At 42.1% G+C, this 21,973-nt stretch overlaps 1 protein-coding gene across 20 annotated transcripts in view; it reads left to right on the top strand.

Annotated features, from left to right (window-relative positions):
* The window catches only part of lmo7a (LIM domain 7a), a 73,633-nt gene extending 52,020 nt beyond the window's left edge, over positions 1-21,613 (top strand). For 6 of the 20 annotated variants that reach the window (XM_036139072.1, XM_036139076.1, XM_036139075.1 and 3 more), the window contains 16 exons: positions 1,321-1,593; positions 1,853-1,967; positions 4,242-4,403; positions 5,185-5,369; positions 7,215-7,278; positions 8,095-8,151; positions 8,433-8,474; positions 9,212-9,237; positions 10,983-11,093; positions 12,786-12,872; positions 13,349-13,740; positions 13,915-13,974; positions 15,861-15,916; positions 17,549-17,732; positions 17,939-18,253; positions 20,322-20,887. In XM_036139072.1, coding sequence (XP_035994965.1) covers positions 1,321-1,593; positions 1,853-1,967; positions 4,242-4,403; positions 5,185-5,369; positions 7,215-7,278; positions 8,095-8,151; positions 8,433-8,474; positions 9,212-9,237; positions 10,983-11,093; positions 12,786-12,872; positions 13,349-13,740; positions 13,915-13,974; positions 15,861-15,916; positions 17,549-17,732; positions 17,939-18,253; positions 20,322-20,757 — 2,565 coding nt within the window. In that variant the 3' untranslated portion in view covers positions 20,758-20,887. Of the gene's footprint in view, positions 1-1,320; positions 1,594-1,852; positions 1,968-4,241; positions 4,404-5,184; positions 5,370-7,214; positions 7,279-8,094; positions 8,152-8,432; positions 8,475-9,211; positions 9,238-10,982; positions 11,094-12,785; positions 12,873-13,348; positions 13,741-13,914; positions 13,975-15,860; positions 15,917-16,027; positions 16,619-17,548; positions 17,733-17,938; positions 18,254-20,321; positions 20,888-20,981 lie in introns of those variants that run through there. The other 14 variants (XM_036139077.1, XM_036139081.1, XM_021317396.2 and 11 more) reach the window with 13 other exon arrangements.
* The last annotated feature ends 360 nt before the right edge of the window (positions 21,614-21,973 follow it).

A 21,973-nucleotide genomic window follows, 5' to 3' on the forward strand; every position in this document is an offset into this window, starting at 1 on the left:
GGTATTATTAATGGAAAGTTCAGTGGAAGGAAAAAGTGTAAAAGAAAAATAGTTGTACAAGCAACAGAGACATTGGCAGCCTTGACAGGATTGTGACAAAAATGACCCCAGACCCAATAATGTAGATCAGCTGAAGGTCGCTAGTGAAACAACCAGGGCTTCAGTAGAACTTCAGCCATTGTTGCTCTGGCTGTAGGTTTCAGATAATTATCCTGCTGGAAGGTGAAGATCCATCTCCATCTCAAGTTTTTCCCAGCCTCTTACAAATGTCCAACTAGATTTCCATCTATTTTGCTCTATCCATTTTCAACCTTGACCAGCTTCCCTCTCTTTGACGAAGGAGGATCTAATAGAGACCCACAGCATGATGCTGCCACGACCTTATTACCTTATTGCCTCCATGTCATAATGATGGAGTAATTAATGCAAAAGAAGCTCCAACCACCAAGTACTAAGTGCAAACACTGTAAAGTATACTTCTCAGTAGGTTAATATTTCTGAATTAAAATTCATTTGTTGAAGGATTATTTTTCTTAAAAAATAATATTTAGGTTTTTCTCAGCTGTAAATCACAATAATCAAAACAAACAACTCTTTATTATATTAGTCAGATATTTCTTTTTACCGTGTCCTGGTCTGGCTCCTCAACTCAGAGCACTCACAATTGCTTTCCCAAAGAGAGCCCAACAGATGTACTTTCACAAGTGGAGCCTTACTGCTTTTGCTATAGAGCTCCACTTGAATACTGATGCAAAAAAAAACTTTATTGGAGATTATTTCGGGATTATTTCAAATTCGATGGACACAGAAACGGAGAGATAAAATTGGAAAAAATAATGGAGAAAGGTGAGGCAAAACATTAAAAGGGAGAGAAGGTGACAAATAGTGTAGAGAATACAAGATAATATCATGATGGTCAGATTTCTGTCATTTCAGATGCACAAACTTTATTCTATTCTGAGTGGAATGTGAATGACATTAAGTTATAGTCTTTACAATGTCAATTCAAGGAGCAACTCTTCCATTTTCAGTCTGTTCAGCAGAAATTACTGACACACGACAACATAGTTGCATTTACGTTTTAGGAAACATTTAAATACTTGGTAAAAAAAGACTAAAATACTAAAAAAAAGCACAATAATCACAAGTTAAAGCAAAGATGAAGAAGAAAGGTAAACCTTAAAATAAAGACAGAACATATTACAAATATTAGGATGGAATTAGAACGATATCTGTTTAATAATCACCAGCCCAGATATAAATATGTTTAATTTGTTTGTAAAAAGTCCCTCTAACTCTGTGCGTGTTAATCCTGGACAGACGGACGACTCTCACAAGGGCGTCAACGGCAACGTCGATGTTTCCAAGAAGGCGTCGGTCCCGAGCCGTTATCACCAGTACATGACCTCAGAGGACGAGGCTCAGTCCAGTTCCACACCGAGCAGCAATGAGGAGGAGGAGGAGGAGGAGGAGGAAGAGGAGGAGAATAGCACCGTGAAGGACCTCTCCTCAACTCAGAGCATCAAGTCTGTCCCGCCTCTTGTCAAAACTGAAGCCCCAGTCAGTGCTGCTCCAGGCAAAGAGTCCAGCGAGGTACCTGGGGTTTCTTCTGCTCTTAATGTTAGAAAAGGAAAAAATCTGTTTCACACTGACACTATTGACAAAGAGATGTCTTTTTGTTTTATAGTAGAAATTAAGTGAAACTAAAATCCATTTATCTTTAATCTGACTGGTGTTGAAAACCTTCAGTGGTTCTGCAGCAGAGACTAAAGCGGAGCAACAACCTGATGTATTGATGTGTCTAATATTAGTCCGTGTTCGTACCGCTCACCTGCTGCGGTTTGGTTTCCAGGAGGCTTCCTGTGAGATGCGAATCAGCCTGAACCAGAAGCCCAACAGCAGCCGAGACTTTGGTTTTCAGGCTGCCTGGGACTCGACGGGAGCTCAGGTCAAATCCGTCCAACCAGGTAATCCGACCGTGTTAGGGCCGAACCTCGACCCTTCCAATAAAAAGCCTCCATAGATCATGCATACAATGTTTCGGCGTCATCAAAGCTGTGTGGCGTGTTCGCATTGGTGTGGCAATGCTGAACGCTGGTGGTTTGGGTCTGTTTTAGCTCACATTTAAACACTGCTAGTTAGCCATTAGCGGGGGTTTTTTTTGAGTCCAATGCAGTTGTGATGCCAGAACCTTATGTAGGGCAGCATCTATCTGGGTCAGATCTGCTGGGCATGAGCCTCTCTTTTCTACTGCAGCCCCCCACCAGCACTGAGCAGTAGGCCATGTATTTTAAGTTATACTGACGCACCACACGATAAAGCCTGCACCAAGCTTTTCCTTACATAAGCTTAATTCTGTTCATATGCGTGGCGTTTGAAAAAGAGTCTCACCCTATGTTCTTTTTGTGGCGTGAAGGAAAACATAAGAAAAGATCCGTTAACAAACATTGCCTGCAAAAAGTCCCATATAACAAAGCTGGCGCGGACAGATTTGTTGGCACCCGCGGTGCAAGAATTTAGAAAACCTCAGTGCTCACCCCCTTCAGTTGAGAAAAGGCATCTTAGGAAAGATTTGCTTTTTAACAAAATCATATGAAGATTATTTCCAGATAAAAAAAAAATCCTGTTAAATAAATACAAATGTAAAATTTTCTTTAATTTATCTTTCCACCCCAAACAGTGAGGAAGATGGTAAGATAAAGAAAATCTTTATTGCTAATTCTCAAAGAACTGCAGGAAAGAGGGGCAACTTGGTCCAAGTCTCCAAAAAAAAAAAAAAAAAGATGCTATCTGCTTACCAACTGCTTGTTTGTTGATTTGTAGGATATGTTCTACCATCACAAATGAAAACATGTGGAGTTGGCTGATTCTTATCATAGGGGATATTGACTAAAACTGTGTACCCTGATCAGATCACACTAAGACGGAGATGAATGAATGAATTAATGAATGAATGAATTAATTAATTAATTAATGAAAAAGCCCTTTAATGGCAACTGTTAAGAACGGCCAAGGTAGCATGACGCTGTGGGCCTGTTTCTCTTTCTCCAAAGGTCCTAGTAACTTTGTTAGAGTGCATGGCATAGTAAAACTATCTGAAATAGTCGTTTTAGACAAATATCTGGTAGCTAGGTCATCCCGTAATAGAATAGAATAATCCTTTATTGTGCCACAGAGGAAACATTCAGGGGAATCAGGAGCATGTACGGGAAATGTTTAAGAGAAAGGGAAAAAGATCAATACACTTACTGAATTGCCATACTTGGATTAAATGAAGTGTGCAACTGGGTAGGGAGTCTTGAAAGTGTTCAACATGTGCATGTATAATTGTGCATAACAAACAACAACATACCAGAAACCACCAAACAAACTGTGCAATTAACATCAGGGATGTAAAGAACTTGTTGAGTTTGTTGGGAGCAGAATTGATTATAAACTCTAGCAGCAGCTGGGAGGAAGGATCTGTGATGATGATATTTTATGCATTTAGGATGCAGCAGTCTGTCACTGAAGGAGCTCTACCTCTGCAACAGCTTCCTGCATGGGGGGTGGGGGACATTGTCCAACAGGGATGTTATTTTACCAGGGCCCCTCTGTCTGCCGCCACCTGCACTGGGTCCAGGGGGCATCATGGGACAGAGCCGTCCTTTCTGATGAGCTTATCTAACCACTTCCTCCCAGCTCCAACAAACTCCACCTGAGAAGACGGCCGATGCAGCCGCAACTTTTTAAAAGGTCTTAAGGAAAAGTCTTACTGGGTCAAGACATTAACACACAAATGGTTCACCTCAAAATAAGCATCCAAGCTTCAATGGGCTTCTCAGTCCCTAAACTTCATAATGAACAGGATAAGGTGAAGGGAAGAGTGCCAGAGAGCACACAGCCTCCTTTCTATAGGCTCCAACCGCGTCAATGGTTAGGAAGAGACTAAGTGCTCTTCTACTGGAAGAAGGCTTGTATAAAGTGTTGAAGCCAGGCGTATCAATAAAGGTGCCACCAGAGATTTTGTTGAAAACGACTATTTCTTATTTAAAGACTGGATTTTTTTTTGTTTAAAATGGTTAATGTGACATTATCCTACAGCTGTAAAAAAGTGAAACTAGTTTGAGGCTTAAAAGAAATTATCCAGGGCCGCTGATGAGTTTGTCCATGTCAATGTTTGGAGGAAAACCATTTATGAATGTGCTAAATATGCATTCGCTCCTACTGATGAACCGGTCTCCCCCCCTTTTAACTTTCAGGGAGCTCGGCTGAGATGTGCCAGCTGCAGGTCGGGGACGAAGTGCTGACGGTGAACGGGCTTCCGGTGGCACAGATGAGCTACGGGCAGTGGAAGTCCAGCCTGGAGGAGGCCCTGCAGAAGGGCAGCCTGGTCATGGATGTGCGCCGTCACGGCCAGAACAGTGAGTCATCGCTTGCGCTCTGGTGTGTTTTGATCGTCGGTGGGGAGCGAAGAGACTGAACGTGAAGGGAAGGTTTAAGGGTTACTCTCCTGGGCTGACAATGCTACTTAAGCTCTGGGCGTTGCTAAACGGTTTTGACACTTTAAATTGGTCCGTAAACTATTGTGAAGTCATCCATGAATGATATCATGACAGCTAAATGATGAAGGACCTGTGATTTTTTTTTCTTTTCTTTCTTTTCCGTTTGCTGAGAGTGTGCTCGAGTTGCTCCCATCTCTGTTTTATTTTCCTTTTGCCCTTGTTTTAAAGTCTGCTTGGTTAAAAACGTCCATGTTCCATCATTTTTTTTTTATTTTCCACAAAGCATTTTCCTCTGGAGAACTAACCCTGCTCAGGTCCATGGTACTGTTGTTTTTGCAGTCTTTCAATAATAGAGAAGAACTAAACCACCCAGAGTAATTCACTCAAACTAACGTATAAGGCTAGTTGAAATAGTTTAGTAAAGCCCAGTTATTTTGAGCTCATGCTGTTTGGGTTTATGACTTTATTTGACTGCATGGTTGGGAAAGGTGGTTTCTCTGTCGCTCCCTGCTACTCTCTACAATAACACCGTAACAGCACCCCTTGTTCCCCCTGCTTTATAGCGGTGTGTGTGTAGATTCTGTTTCCAGATGTTGGGGTTCACATTGACTGACATACACTCACACGCACCGATCATAGATTTATCCTCAAGCACACCATCCATATATATATTTTTTGCCATTGCATTTACTGCATGCAGACTGGGACAGAGATCAACCTTCCCTGCCATATAAAAGCCATAAGACCATCAATCTGACCAGTACGGATCATCCGATACTTCTAGGTTCCCCCGAGACAAAGAGCGTCAACTCCAGCCTGGACTTCACTCATCAATCAGTCACAGAAACGGTGACGGCTAAAGAACCTCCCACTCTTCCTCTTGTGGTAAGTGGCAGCAATATCCACTCTAGTCCCTGGTATAGTAGCCTCGTGAGACCATCCTGATCTCGCGAGCTTTCAAGGTTTCACTCGCAGATCAGTCTGGATACTCTCCGTTAAAGAAAATTTGGAGCCGTTCACCAAACGAACGTCCAATCAGCGTTGGCTTTGAGGCGGGTTGAGGTGTGACGCAACGAGGAGCGACAGTTCAGTCTAAACAACATGGCGGCTTCAGCCGATGAAACTAGTGTTAGCGTGGCTATCGAGCAAGTTTTATCGGAATTACAGAGTATTTCTCTGCTGAGCTAACGAGCCTTTACGTGCAGCAGCAAGAGTAGCTTGGCTTGTGGTTGTGTTTTCGTCGTCGCTCTGTTACGAGCCACGACGAATCTGATTGGTTTATTTGGCCCGTCTATCACCAACATAGGCCAATCAGCTAACCAGTATTTTCGCCCCTTCCCAAAATTACTTCAACGGAAGGTTTCCAGATGGATATGCGGAGAAAATCCATCTGGCGGAGTCAGGTAACTGGTATAGTACCGGGGTCTGCAACCTGCGGCTCTGGAGCCACAAGTGGCTCTCTGGACCACCCACTGTGACTCTGGATAACTTTGCTAAAGAATCAGCAAATGTTTTTCAATACAGTTATTATAACAAATTGCAATTTTTAGCAGCTTTTCAGTTTTTTCGTGGAATGTTTGCATTGAATTTCCTCAACAAAATGGCAGTAAAACTCCCAATGATGTGCTTTTAGATCAATGTTTCTTCTTATTATATTAATCCTTTTTTCCTCACCCATTTTCCACAAATAAAACATCATAAAGGAGGAAATGTGTCCATCCCCTTTTTGCAAAGGTGTTATGTTTTTCTTCATGTTGAAACCTTAAAGTTATAGTTATTAAAACACGACAAGAGATGCCCTGAAAATCATATTGAACAAATTAGAAAACTATGCAAAAGATTAATTCAGTAACTCAATTTACTAACTGCAACTCATTATATAGATCAATGACACACAAACTGATGTTCCCATGCCTTTATTCCTGCTAAATTTGATGATATATATATATATATATATATATGCTCAGACAATGAGCTTGATGAAAAGTGTGTTTAAAATCTATAATTAATGATTGATATTTTCAAAAGTTATTTTCAGTCTGAAAAATTATCCCCATTGCAACTCCTATTGTAGTTTATTGAATATGAAAGCTGTGGATATTTATCAAAATTATAAGTGTTCCTTTTTCAAATTGTCATGTTATATTTGCAGGTGTGAATTTTTTATATTGCTGGACTGAGGGCAAAAGTGGTAATTTGGCTGTAAAGGTTACAGACCTCTGGTATAGTAGTAATTAGCTCAATTAGCACGGTTAGCGTTACTAACTGTGAAATCTAGTGTATGTATAAGCTGCCAGTATCCAAATCTGTCATATTCTATCACAAAGATGAGGTATAAAAATTTTGTGATACTCAATTGAGTCTTCCTGTTATCTGCTGAAATGCTTACTCTCTCTCATTCTATCACAGTCTAAATAAAACAACACAAAAAGGCCTCAAAATGTTGTAAGAAACAGCTTCTTTTAAATAGCTTCCTGTATCTTTGTACACCCTCAGACTTTATTTTCAACATCTCACCGATGCTGAAAATAGCTCACTTTGAGCAATGTGTTAGCAGCTAGCTATGGCGCGTTCATCGATTGCTAAACGATTTGTGAGTTTCAAACCGGGCCAGTCGACTGGCAGGACCGGTTAAGGTGAAAATCGTTCAGTGTGTTTTGTGTTTTTCTTGTATTTTCCGTCCATAAGTGACTCATAACTGAGTGAGCAACCTTAAACCTTTTCCTGCAGGACGTGGCTTCAAACAGAGTTAATGGCGACTCCAGAGAGGAACCAGTGACCATGAGGAACAAAGGTATAGACCAATGCTAAAAGTTCGAAAGGTTATGAAATTGATGTCTGAGATTTAGTTTTTCTGCCCATAGCAAATCTGTTAAAAACATAGAAACCTTGACCAGCAATGTAATTCATGGGTGTGTGCTGGTAACATACAGAACAGGGAAATGTGTTGGTAAACCTTGTACAGAGACATAAAAACCATTTTAAATGGGTTCACTTTTTTTATTGCGGTACTGTAATGTCATGCTGAAAAATGTAGAAGAGTCCAACCTTTGATTTGGGTGCTTTTCATTCAGTAGGGGGCAAAAAATCCCACTTTAAGAAATAACTGGTTAATTAATTTGTAAAACTTCCTGTCGCAAGGAGAACAGCACCGAGTTTTCTGTAAGATTTCACAAAGTTGGAGATGAGAGATGGACTTTTGACCTCTCTTGTTTACTGAGATTTAAATCATCTCAGTTTTGATTCGGCCATGTCTTTGGGGTCATTTCCTGTTGAAAGACCCAGTAAGGATAGATTTTTATTTTTCTGGCTGTGAACATCAGATTTCTTGAGCTCAAAATGTAATGCATGCTTTGAAAAAGAAATAGACCCACACCATCACAGACCCGCCACCATACTTCAATTATATTTGCTTTATAACCAGTGATCCCCCCCCCCCCCTACTGAATAAATGCGCTGAAACCAAAGGCTGGATTTTTCAGTGTGAGATTACCCTTGAGAAAGGGTACCAACAAATCTGTCTGCATCTGTAAGTGCATTCTCCTCAGGTTGAACTAATTTCTCTCTTCCGCTGTGTGTCACTTAACCCTGTTCTCCGTCTCTCACTTAGAGTCAGAACCAATATCTTTGAAAAACTTAAAACGGAGGTCAGAGTTTTTTGAACAAGGTAAAAACACCTAACGAAGAACGACCGACAGGGATGTATGCGGTTCCTAACGCTGACGCTGTGTTCTGTCTGCTCTGATGGCCGATTTCTCTGTGCCTTTTATCCGTTCTGAATTTCTCTGATTGCCGAGTCAGGGATGCACGTCTTCCTGTCCGTCTCAGACTTTTTATTCAGTGGATAAAAACGGGGCGCTCCAGCCGGGGGTTCCTTTTTATTTTTGTCCCTTTGCTTGTCTGGTGTCAGAGCTTAACCCTTGTGCTGTGCCCCTTTCCCTCCCCCAGGTGGCTCAGGGCCTAGAGTCAGTGCGCTGGTCTTCCTCTGTGGTAAACGGGGTTCATTGTGTGCACTGACCTCCTCACCTTTGCCTGGTACAACTTGGGATGCTGACATCCTGTTTAAACTAAATCAGTGCGGTATTCTTTTCCAATTTGATTGCCATGAAAAATAAAAAAGACAGAATCCTGCATATTGAATCAGGGCATTTTTGCTCCCAAAGGTTTGCAAGCGTGACAGTATCCCAACATACCAGCCACAAAAGCACACCCCTCAAATCCGGTTGCATTTGTGGCATTACAGAGATTAACACGTTTCTGCTCTCCTAGTGCACTTTAAAGCCTTCCTGACCTGCACGTATTGAAGCGTCTGTCTGCCTTTCAGGCTAGCCGTCTCCTGCTTCTCTTGTTGTTGCTGCTGCATGCACGTTGCTGGTTTCAGCTCATTTGATCATGTTTCTCCTATCAGTTTATCGATTTGCCTCTCAGAATTATTAGATGACGTCTGGTGTAAATGTCGATGTGTTTGCGCTCTGCTATGAAGAGAATCCTAATGAGTAGAAATTTGACCTAAGGTTACCTGAGGCCTGGCTAATTGATGTTTTGGTTTAAATGTTAATTTTGAGACATGCATCAACACTTTCTAATTAGACTGGAGCTTTAATAAGCCATTTTGTCTGGATGTTTACCTATTTTCAGGCCTCAGGGTTAACTTGTCTGTTCACGTGTGCTGCGTCGCGTTGCCTGTGCATGCCTCGGGTACTGACTCAATGTTATTTCTTCCCCAGGAGGATCAGAGGCTGCCATGCCAGATGTGAGTAGTGTCAGGGCATCAGAGGAAATCTTGTTTCATCCGTGTTATGTTTGCTTCTTTACCATGACGACGTCTGTGAAAGCAGACACGGTTAACCTGTGTCCATGAAGCCAAGACACACTATCAAGTCTGAGAGCCGCACATCTCACAGTTACAGTGCCTTGGGCTCATATCCCTTCAACTTTACATTTTATCACACTGCAACCACATACCGTGTTGTATTTTGTATTTTGTAAGTAATGGACCAACACAAGGTGGAGCATAATGGTGAAGCTGTTAGATAACATAGCTTTGAGCTTTTTCACAAATAATATCTAAAAAGTGTGATGAGCAGATAAAATCAGACCCTTATTATGTGTGGTGGAAAACTAATATCACCATGAGACATGGTGGTGGCAGCATCATTCTGTGGGATGTGGTTCTTCAACAGGGACAATGAAGTTGGTCAAAGTTTATGGGAAGATGGATAGGGTTCAATACTATAAAAAAAAAACTGCTAAGTGGAGCACTTAGCACTGTTGTCATACAGCAAGAAATCAAATCCTGATCAGGGGACTCGCCACATGGAGCAAGCATCTTCTGCCTCTGCATGCATGGATTCTCTCTGGCTTCTCCAGCTTCCTCCCACAGCCCAAAAACACCGCTGTTGGGTTAATTGGTCGCTCCAGATTGCCCTTCGGTGTGAGTGTGTGTGCATGGTTGTTCATCCTTTGTGTCTCTGTGTTGCCCTGTGATGGACTGGCGGCCTGTTCGGGGTGCACCCCGCCTCTCGTCCATTGACAGCTGGAAATAGGCCTGAGCCACAGCAGCAATGGCATTGTGTTCAAATCATATTAATATTGTATGCTAGAATGGCCTAGTCAAAGCCCAGACCTAAATCCAATTAAGAATCTGTAGCAACACCTAAAAAAAATATTTTCATAAAAGCTCTCTATCCATCCAGACAGAAATTTATTTTGCAAATAAGAATATGCAGAAATCCAGTGTTTAGATGTTCATAGTTGGAGAGACACATCCCAACATACTTACAGCTGTAAATAAAAGGATTTATTCGGGGAAGATGAATTCAAATTTGCACCACACGTTTGAACACTGTGTATCATTTCCTGTCCAGTTTACCATCATGCTCTGCTTTGTGTTGTTTCTTAAAATACAAATAAAATACGTAAAGTTTTTGAGTGTAACATGAGATTAGGTGGAACGATTAGAGGGATGTGAATACTTTTGCAAGGCACTGTATGCACACCGTTATAACTCAGCATAAACAACTTCAGCTTTGATTGCAGTGTTGTCCTTATAACCCCTCAGTGGTTGAGATAAAAGCGGGTTTTTTAATGCGCCGCCGTTCCTGATTGCAGTCATTGCCGTCACAACTGATTGCATCACTTTGAGATTGAATCTGTTTCTGCCGCTGGAGAAAACAAAATAATTTTTGCCCCCAAAAAAAGGACCTTTTCTCTCTACCTGGATGAAAATCAAGTTATCTTTTGGCATTCAAACTTTTTTCTGTTGCTGATCTGAACAGTAGGGTTGTTTCTCCCCCAAAAAACGTAACAACTAGAATGGAATGGGTTGCAATACAAAGATTCAGGGTCAACTTTTAAGAATCAAGTTTCTGTCAGGGATACATTTCTATTTTTTAAATTCCAGGTTTGGGAAAACTAAAAAATACCGCAGGTTTTTACAGACAAATATTTAGAGAACTGAAAGTAATTTTTTTTTCTGATGACCTTTGGTCTCTTCAGATCCCTGTTCCAGCAATCACTCCCACATCCTCCAGCCGCTGGTCATGGGACCCAGAAGAAGAGCGCAAGAGACAAGAGAAATGGCAGAAGGAGCAAGAGCGCCTCCTTCAGGTACGCAAGAAGCCGATGAAAGTTGTCATATTCAACGATTGGTATAAATGTTTCTGTTTTCTGTCATCATATTATCAATGTGAAACATAGAAAAGTGGGGTTAAATTGTTTAACAACATTTTTATGTTTTATAATAGTTTGATTTTTATTACTTTGTTAAAAATTAGAACCAAGACATACTTGGCACCGTATTAGAGGTCATTCGTTGGAAAGTGAACCATGAGGCAATATTAGACTTAATTATAAATAAATTGAGTTGAAAACGAGAGTGTTCAGAGCTATCCGTCCCAAATTCATCGTATTTAAAGCATTTCTGAAGCTTGAAGAATTTTTACTAACATTCTCCAGAGTGGCTATTTCCTGAGGAATTCCTGTGAGGTTTATTAGGTTCTTAAGAAGAAGATTCTCAGAGTGATTTTGATTTTTTTTTTTTTTCATTTTGTCACCTGACAACCACCAACCTCAGTGTGTTTCCTTGTGATGTTAGTGACAGACCAGCACAGAGTTGTGCATAATTGAGAAACGGAAGGAAAATCATTAATAGAATTCAAAATTATTTACAAATAACAATAGAGAAACCTCTGGTGTATAAATGCATTCAGTGGCTTATTAAATTAAGGACAAACAGTGTGATTAACACCAAGGAACACAGGAGAGAGGTCATGGAGAAAGCTGAGAAGAGGTTTAAAGCAGGGTTAGTTTAGAAACAAGAAGCTTTGAACATGTAAGTGGGCACGATGGAGTCTAAGCAAAAATGGAAAGAATACGAAAAACCTACAAACCTAACATGACATGGCTGTCCATCTAGACCAGGGCTGTCCAAACTTTCTGCACCATGGGCCAGAATCCCCAAAAGGGGCCATATTCAAACTTTTTTTCATATTAAAAATAGAAAATAAGTTTTGGTGAATTCTTTTCTTTTTTTTTTCTTTCTCTGTATTTATTTAAACAATATTTAAATTCAAATGAACACAATATTTTAATGAAACAGTAGAAAAGACCAAATTATTTAGGTCTGAATAGGGCTCTCAGACATTTGTCCCTGTTCCTTACTATTTGGGTCAGTTTTGTTGGTCTAGAAAATGGTTTTAATTTATTCCACAGCAACAAATGAGAACCTTGTTCGAAGCTTTTGCTGTATTTAGCCAAGTTTGATGCTTGGGTCCAGTCCAAGTCCTTTTTTTTCCCAGTAAAAAGAGGCAGTGTGCTTTTGGCTCTGATCACTAAGATTTTAAAATGGAAGCAACAAAAACACAACAAATAAAAGAAAAGTAGTTTCTAATAGCTTACCAAACGTTTTTCATTTCAGCCGATGTGTCCTAAATAGATTATAGCGAGTGTCCATCTGCGTCAGCTCTGTTTGCTGGAGGGCTAAACTTGAACCGTTCTTGAAATGTAGTCGGGGGGGCCACACAGAATTATTCCTTGGCTGAAAATGACCCCTGGGCGACACTTCGGACACCCTGACCTAGACTGAAGCACCAGGCAAAGAGAACATTAACTCAGAGAAGTGGTAAAGAAGTTGGGTGTGTACGGTAGTTTTGTAAAAACCACACAGTGACACCCAGAACATGTGGAAGAGGGCCAAGGGACGTTAAAATGTTGTTGGGAGATGCCGCGTGTTTCTGTATACTACTTAGACGAGGAAAAAAACTGGTGTTTGTGCATCAAAAGATCTCTTTCTACTGTCAGGTAAAATACAAGCGTGACCAGGAGAAGCTGCAGGAGGAGTGGTTTAAGGCTCAGCAGGACATTACCACAAGCGTGGGCTACCAGCAGGTAATGGAAGTTTTTTTTTAATTCTATGAAATGTGCTAAAAGAGTGGCAATTACCCATGAGTCACAGCTGAAATTCCTCCAAATGTATCCAAAAGCCTTCAGTGAGCAGAAATCCTGTAATTATGAAACCATTATGTGGTCTCGCAATCTTATATTTGACTTTTAAAAAGCAGGGACTGTTTCAGATAAAAGGACAAAAAACAAAGGTAAGTAGGCTGAGAAGAAGGTTTTAGTCATGTGGATGTTTGCACGAGAGCCAAGCCGTCTAATGGTTTCGCCATAAAAGCACTTTCCTTCCGATGAATCTGTTCGTCTTTTCCCTTATCACCATCATTATTGATGATATTAAACAATCAAATAACTCAAAAGGTAATCTTTTCATTCATTTTCAATGTTACTATTATTATTTTTATGGTTAAATATGAGGTCATCCTATTGTTTAATTGCTTCCTCCCTCATGTTCTCCTGCTTCCCAGCAGCCGGGGAGTCTCCAGGTGAACCACAGCGTCGGCCCACGCTCGCCCCCGTCTTCTGTCCAGCAGCCCACACCTGCTCTGTGGGAAGAGGAGGAGAGGCAGAGGAAGGTGGAGCAGGAGCGCCAGCGGCAGGCGGAGGAGAGGAGGAGGAGGGAGGAGGAGGAGCGGGAGCTGCTGCGGCTCCAGGAGGAGAGGAAGAGGAGAGAAATGCAGCAGGAGGAGGAGGAGAGGAAGAGAAGGGAAGAGAAAAGGGAGGAGGAGCTGAGAATGCAAAGAATGAGAGAGGAGGAGCAACGGAGGAGAGAGGAGGAAAGGAGGAGAGAGGAGGAAAGGAGGCAGCAGGAGGCGGCGGAGCAGCAGCGTAGGCAGAAAGCCTTTGAGCAGCAGAGATGGTCAGTACCGTGGTGTTGCTGCTCCTCCCGTGCTTTCCTAACACCATAACTCACACGTCCTCATGTCATTTAATGCGCTTTACTTGTGCATTAACATAACTGCAACTAATGCATTTGCTGTGCTTTGCTCCTCCCATCATCCCACCTGCCTCTGCACACTGCTGTCCACCACAGGGCTGCTGTCTCCCACGACTTTGACAGCGCTGCTCAGCCTCCACTGTCCTTTACCGACAGGTCAGTGCTGCAGCGCGTACCCCGGGTCGGCCGAACTCCTCTGTCAGCCCATAACACTTTATTGCATTGCTTTATTTACTGCATACTGGCCTGCCAGCGGCTTCAGTTTAGGCTGTGAGTTTATGAAATATAACAGGATTCGTAACAGCGGTAAGGACTGCTGTGGAACTTACTCAACATCTTCTGGCTCTGAATAAGTATGAAGACGAAAATGAAGCATGGCAAAATGTTTATATGTCAAGAGCGTGTTCCTTGTCCCATTGTCTGAATCCATCTGTCTATCCGCTAAGTTATCTAGTTATCCATCCATCCATCTATGCATCCATCCATCATTCCACCCATTGATCCGTCCATCTATACAGCCTTCTATCTATCCAGCTTTTCATCTGTCCATCTAGTGGTCCATATGTCTGACCAACATACTGATCCATCCGTTTATCTATCCTTTAATTCGTCCAGCCACATATCTGTCCATCTTTCACCCATTCTTCTGTCCCCCTCCCTCCCTCCCTGCAGTCAATAGTTTTTGCCATTTCTGTATTTCACAGCCAGAACACTATAGGAAGATTATTGGTGTATTCATAGTGAACTATGTTTTAAAATAAAATGTAAGAATATTTGATTGATTGCTTTAATTGGATTAGGGATAAAATTTACGCTCAATCTCTTTCTGTGAAAGACTTTTACAGTAACTACTAGACAACTATTATACGTAGTAGGGGTAGGTCAGAGGTTTGCATACACTCATTATGAGTATGGATGTCCCATTTGGGACTTTAGAGGTTGGGCCAAAATTATGCATACAGTCCCATGTTAAACATACACTACAAATTCTATTTAAATACAATAATTCCTAGAGCATGTTGCATCTTAGGGACCCTACTTTTAAGCATAGTCCACAAAAGGGTTGGGGTTATTTCATAAGCTTGGCTTAGCCTGGTTTTTATTCTGAAACCAGAGTTGATGTGTGTTTGGCATCATTATCTTATTGGAGCATCCAGTCAGGCCCTGGTTTTTACCCACCTGACCCAAACTTTCACCCTGAGATGTCAGAAGATTGGTTAAGATGTTCAGGAATGATCCAGGAGCTATGGAGACTCAAGCCTCCTGTGAACCACAAATGACTGTAAGAGAGAGAATGGGTGGGAGGTCTTATTTTTATAGATTATTATTTTTATTTACTTAGTTTTTATTAATATTATTTAATTTAATTTCAGCTTTTTTCTTATTTAACCAAAAATACATTGCACTATTGTGCACTAATTGTGAATTTTATTTTATTCTTCGTAAACACATCTATACAAAATAAACTTTGGTTTTAGGTGCATCTGGATACTACAAATTAACAGAGGAGTAGGTTTATACTGGAAGCAGCACACTGTAGCTGATCCCGTGTGGCTTAAAAAAAAGAGGCTAAACTGAAACTTTTGTACCTAATTCTTTAATTAGGTACAAAAGTTCATCTTGAAAAAAAAAAACAGTATAACATTTAGTCCCCTATTTAGTATGTAAACTTCTCTGTAAGTGTATGTTTATATTTAGAATCCATTAAATTAACATAAATTGAAGAACGTTACAGGTAATACAAGTGGAAGTGCACCTAAACAGGGAAAATCACTTTTGTTTTCTCTAAAGTTAGCCGCTTTCCTGCTCAACTTTCCAAATGTAAAAGTGGGTTTTTAGGTTTGAGATATGAAAACAGCAATAAAGCGTCTGCCTTTAGAAAAAAAGGAGACGGGGCTCAAACAAACATGATTTATTGTTAAAAAAGGAGTAGAATTGCTGGCTTGTTATCAAAACAAAGATGTGTCCCATAGCTGTATGTGATTACTTTAGGATTAACTGGTTTTCGTTACTAATTATGATATTAATCTTTTGTTTGACAGGGCTAAGTCTCAGTCGTCCCCCCAGCTTGATGAGGATGACAAGCCTCAGAGGACAGGTCAGTTACTTCTTCGTTCAGGTTGTTTCCTCACCGAATCCATGTAGGTGTGTAGTAGCACCGATGCCATGTGTGTTTGTGTGTGTGTGGGCCCTGTCCTGCTGTACGTAGGTGTTCTTTTGCAGCCAGAGGGCATGACTCTCAGGCTGCTGGAAGAAGAGCTGAGGATTGCTCGTGACAGGCGCATCCACGGCCAGAAGGCCGCATCAGAGCTGGACTTGAGAAGCAACCGCAGAGCCATGAGATACGCAGAGGCAGCGAGAGGTCGGCTCGGTTCAGAAAGCGCCGCCACCTCTGCATTTCTATTAATCCCTCCCAGTCTGCTTCAATTACGATCGGCTGATTTGCCGTCTCACTAAATCAAAACCTACGGCTGTTTGATTTGCATCGGAGCGACTAAATGGCACGTTAATCAGCTGGCTTATGATAAAGCCACTCAGTTGCTACACTTGTGGCAGAACAGAAGCTTATTGATTGCAATGAAATTACTTTCAGATCAGCACAGTTATTTTTTTTCCCCTGTATGTGATTGAAGTCTGATTCAGCAGCGCCTTGGAAACATTTTCATACCCCCTTAAAGGATTTAGCATTTTGTCACAATAGGACCCACAAATCTCAATGTTTTTAGTTGTGATTATATGAAATGGGTCAAGAGAAAGTAGTGCAACACATTGAAGTGGAAGGAAAAAGAAACAAAATTCTCAAAATGTGTTGCCTTCGGAAGATACTGAATTAGTAGATGGAGTCCACGTGGTTTTAATTCAATCTCAGTACACACAACAGTTCGACGAAGGCCTCAGAGGTTTGTTAGAGAAACAAGGAACAGCGCAGTGAAAAGAAGTTTAAAGCAGTTAGGTTGAGAAACAATATCCATCTCACAGGGAACATTTCAACCCATCACCTGCAAATGAAGAGGGTAATGGTCGACTCTAATTTTTGCAAGACATCATCCAGACATATATGTCAGCTATAGACTATTATTCAGAGAAGCAGCCAAGAGGCTCATGGTCATCTGAGAAGGAGCTGCAGAGATTTGCCCCTCAGGTGGAGATATTTGTAGATTGGACAGCTGTTGGTTTTGCATTCCTCAAATCGAGCCTTTAAGGAAGAGTCTGGTCAGGTGGGTCAAAATGTTAACTTTTTGGTTTATAAGTACAGCGCCGCGTGTGTCAGGAAACACCCACTGCACATCCCTCGGACGCCAATAATGGTGGCATCACCATGAGGTGAGAGCGTGCTTTTGTTCAGCAGGAACAGAGAAGCTGGTCAGAGTTGACGAGGAGGTGGATGACGGTGAATACAGTGCAATGGTGGAGAAAAATAGGCACCAAAAGACTTGAGACTAGAGATTTGTTCCCCAAAAGGCAGTTCTGCAAAGTCTCGACTCAGAGGGGGCTGAATAAATGAGCGCAGCACTTTACAGATTGTCCTGTTGCAATAATAATAAAGATATGCAGTTTTTTCGTTCCACTTCATTGTTGTGCACCACTCTGTGTCGACAGCTCTGTGTTGACAAAGCATGAGAAGGTTCAAGAGATACGCAAACCTTTGCCAAGCACCTGTAGCGCGCACTGAGGTTGCGGCTGCAGCACTTCGGATAATAAAGTCACGTTTCTACAAATGTTTCCTCAGTGACGGGAAGCGCACCTCTTGACAAGAAGAGTCCGCAGTCTCTGTCGCAGGCCGAGCTGGATCGGCAGCAGATCCTGAACGAGATGAAGAAGAAGACGGCGCTCCTGACGGACAGCAGCTGGATCCGCCAGCGCTCCGCCAACACGGCCGTCAACAAGGAGGGCGACGTGCCGCCTATGCGCAGGTAGACCACTCACCTCTCTAGTCGACGGTGGTTCTATACCTTTACTAATGCCCCGGGTGCTGAAACTGAAACACGGTCTGGCTACCACGCTGACTCTGATTCGGCCCGTTTGATGAGAAATTGAAAAGCAGTCGGCAGCCAGACCGTTTAATTTTTTTTCCACTAACATCTTAACGGGGGGGTTGTGGCGTGGCTTGGCTTTGCAGAGGGGAATCTCTTGACAACTTGGACACTTCCTACAACACCCGGCGCTCATCGTGGACTCCCAGGAGCAACTCATTTGCTCCAAACTACTCTCGGCCTTACTCTGGCTACTCGGGCAGCTCCTCTTTGTACTCCGGGATCTCGGGGGCCCGCCGGCCCGTCTCCTCGACTCTACCCTCCTCCTACTCTGCGGGCTCCCTCCGAGGTGGGGCAGGAACCCACACGGCCCCTTGGTCCCGCGCGTCCCCTTCTCCTCCTGCTCCGTCGCAAACCACCTCTCCAGACCTCCCGTCTGAGGCCTACCAGCAGCGGAACAGGTAAAAACTAACAGCGCCGCGTTTCTTAAGGCCCCCGGCAAGCCGCCGCTACCTAACTACTGGTATACTGGGTTTCATAGTTTATATTTCTGAGGTGAGGAGTGGTTGCACAGGGCGTTCTTGGTCTTTCTCCTCTTTACGCTTGTCTAGATTGTATTCTGGTTATTTGTTAACTTTGCTTTTATTCACAGGTTTGCAGGTCATTCATATCAAGTTGCAACAACATTCATATTTCTCCCACATACATCTCATTCCTGTCAATTGTACAGTTCTGGTCAGAAGTTTACTTTGACTCATTTTGGGCGTGAATCTTATATCATCTCTGATTATTTTAGACTGGGTATGAATTGTTGAATCAAAAATAAGAAATTGCCACACAAGTTTGAACTTCTTGTGGATTTCCTCTAATCCAAACAGGCTCAGAAACATACATACTGACTGAAATGTATTTATGCACCAGCACTGATTTTGTGGATGAACCTCCCTTACCAAATGGCAAAGAAACGACAATCTCTTTGCAGCTATCAACGTCTGTAATAATCCTGCCTGGACATTAGAATACTCTTCTCATTAGAAATCAAGAATGTGCATTGTCACCATGACATAACACACAGACATTTTTCTATAGAGTTCATTTAAATTAGTCCTATTTTTGTCGCAGATGAAGCTTTTGAGCATAATCTGGCAAGTCAACGGCTCAATGTTAGGACTCGTTATCCATTCTAAGCCAGTTTTGATCTGAGTTTTGGATCATCGCCTTGCTGGAACATCTAATGGTGTTCAGGTTTTAACCTTTTGACCCAAGCTGTCACCTTCAAATGAAAGGTTTATAGGTTAAGATGTTGAAAACCTGAAGACGGTTAAACCGCAGTGAAGCAACCTTAACAGCCGCGTTGAGAAACTTAGAAAGAAACCCCTGCTCCAAAACCAACACCTTCCACGTGCTCGCGTGGAGTAGACAATTATCTTCTGCAGTAAAGTATAAACGGTTTGATTTATGCCAGTAGAATATTTGCAGGAGTCAAAGTGTCAAGTGCAAACTGTCAAGTGTGATGGTGGCTGCATGATGCTGAGGGACTGTTTCTGCGCCAGCGGTACTGCTGCATTGTGCATTGTGGATGTAAGACTGAAGAGTGAGGTGCACCCCCCCTCCGCCCAGACTTCTCAGCTTCACCTAGGATCAACAGCCATGTCACAGCAAACTAGCTTAAATCGAAGGCAACTGGACTTTCTTTGTCAGTTCTGCTGGCATCTTTCTGAATTGACGACGACTCCTGGATAGGTGTCGAAACATTTTCAGGAACAACTGAACGGAAATCCAGTTGCCTCCGATTTAAGCCTGTCTGCTGCTGCGATGACCCGGATAACTGAGAATTAGCACAGACTTATCTGTTCTTGTAATGGTTAAAGCGTCTAGAATTGCCAGCATCCTATAAAAAAAATTGTAGAATATAACTAAAAGCTAGGTTCGTGCCAGGATATTAAATCATTTTATTGAGTATTAGTCAAATATGCAGCAGGAATTATACCAGAAGCTTGTCAATGGGGACAAAAAGCATCTAGTGGTTAGGTCCTGGTACCTGCTATAAAGGGTCTGTAACCAAATATTAGTTGGGGTGTTTAAATGTATTTAAACATGAGTGAATCAAATAAATCCACTATAAACATCGGGCAATGCTCCTGACTCTTGCTTTTTAAAACCAATCAAATTGTGTGTTATACCACTATTCCACTATAGGAAACGAATGGTTTTAATAAATCAGTCAAAGCCCCCATAAATCAGACATTAATGTTAAGTGAAAGTTAACATCTGACCAGCTCTGTAAAGGATGACTGAATAAAACCAGTTGTACATTGATTTCTGTAGTTTTTAAAGATGCTCCTCTTGTCTGAACACTATAGCTGATCCACAGCCATGCAGAAAGACAATCAACAGATTGTGCAGGGATTGCAGCTCAGCGTACACCAGCGTGATGTTTTTGTGCCGTTTTTGATGCATGCAGTCACACATGCATGGCTGCGTGGGTGTCTTGGCTCCAGAATCACAGCTGTTCATTCTGTAACCCAGGTCAGTGAGTGGCAGGAAGACCTGCACGTTCTGCGACCTGGCGCTGGGAAAGGGAGCGGCCATGATCATCGAGTCCCTCGGGCTCTGTTTTCATTTGAGCTGCTTTAAGGTGAGAGTCGGAGACGCCCGTCGGCACAGCGGAGAGAGTCATCCGCACTCCTTGGCTGATCCTCAGAGACTAACTCGCTCACTCCGAACTTTGTTTCCTTGTCGTACTAACTCGGGGGAATATCTTGATTTCTTCACAGCAGCTCAAACTTTTCTTTCCTTTCAGCTCTTCGGGAACTTTGGCCTTAAATCAAATCTGATCTCTTCTTTCAATGATTCATCCTTCACTCATTTGTCACCTTCCTCACCCCTAATGGAGGCCTGTGGTCTGTTTACCCTCAACACGGCCTCCGTGGGCACTTCTCCATCCGGCCCAGTGACTTTTTAACTCTCCTCTCGCTTTAAACCCACACAGTGCATCGACTGTAAGTCCGACCTTGGAGGATCCGAGGCCGGGGCCGAAGTCAGAATACGGAGCAAACAGCTCTACTGTAACTCCTGCTACATGCGATTCAAAAGTGAGTGATGGATCCAGCTGAGCCCCCTTAGGAAAGGGTTTCATTTCTCTTTAATCAAAACCTTGACGTTCCTCCTTTTTCTTCGTATTTTTAGCTGCCCAGCCAACATCTATGTGATGCAGGCGTGCTCCAGCAGATCGACGAGGAGACTACATGTGACAACAACCCATGAACTTTATGGTGAACGCTGGAAGCCATTTGCAATAATAAGCCGGACCACCGGCGTCCATAATTGTACCCATTTGTCATTAAGTGGCGCGAGTGAGAAGATTTCATAGAAGTTATCTACCTTAATCATCATATTGTATTACACACTTTTACTGTACAAATGTTCAAGGATTCTGCCGTCTATCAGTCTTTTCCTCTCTATATTCTGGCCATAAATGCATCTCTGCTGAGGAGGAGCTTGCTTTTCAACTCCATTTAGACAGATTTTGTTAAACGTGGTGAGAGAAACCTGCTGGATCATGCTTCTTTTTTTCATGCTATTCTCGTGGTATTAATTTGTCTGTTAGGAAGACAAACAAAAAAGGAATGCTTTTCATGTGTATGTGACATGGTATTTGTAAGTGAGAAGTAAAATAAGATTATAAGGATTCTCTCACGCGACATGTTTAAAGATAAGGTCTGCTTTGACAGCACTTTTTATGTTAGGACTTCACATCATTCTGAACTGAATTAAGGCAAAGTGTAACTCTGTAAATAAATGACTAAATGCTCACCTCGGGTTGGCTCTGGAGTATTTTATTCTGCTTTGGAAAGGCATGTAGGGCAATTGTGTTTGTGCCCCTTGAACTTTTTTTTACATTTTGTCACTTTAAAATCCCAAATTGCATTGTGTTTTGGTGGAATTGTGTGATAGACCAAAACAAAGTAGTGATTTGGAACATGCCTGGGTTATACGGGTCATCGCAACAGCAAACGCGGTGAAATCGGGTGCCCCCAATTTAAGCCTGTTTGCTGTGGTGATTTGGAGGGGAAATGGAAATTGGAAGCGGTTGCAAAAATTTTAATCGGTCTTCTGCTCAAGTTCGATAAGATTTTGATTGAGTTTATTTGTGACCATCAATTTTCAAGTCTCGACCA

This window comes from Fundulus heteroclitus, chromosome 7 (assembly GCF_011125445.2).
Source record: "Fundulus heteroclitus isolate FHET01 chromosome 7, MU-UCD_Fhet_4.1, whole genome shotgun sequence".
In the NCBI taxonomy this organism is placed as follows: Eukaryota; Metazoa; Chordata; class Actinopteri; order Cyprinodontiformes; family Fundulidae; genus Fundulus; species Fundulus heteroclitus.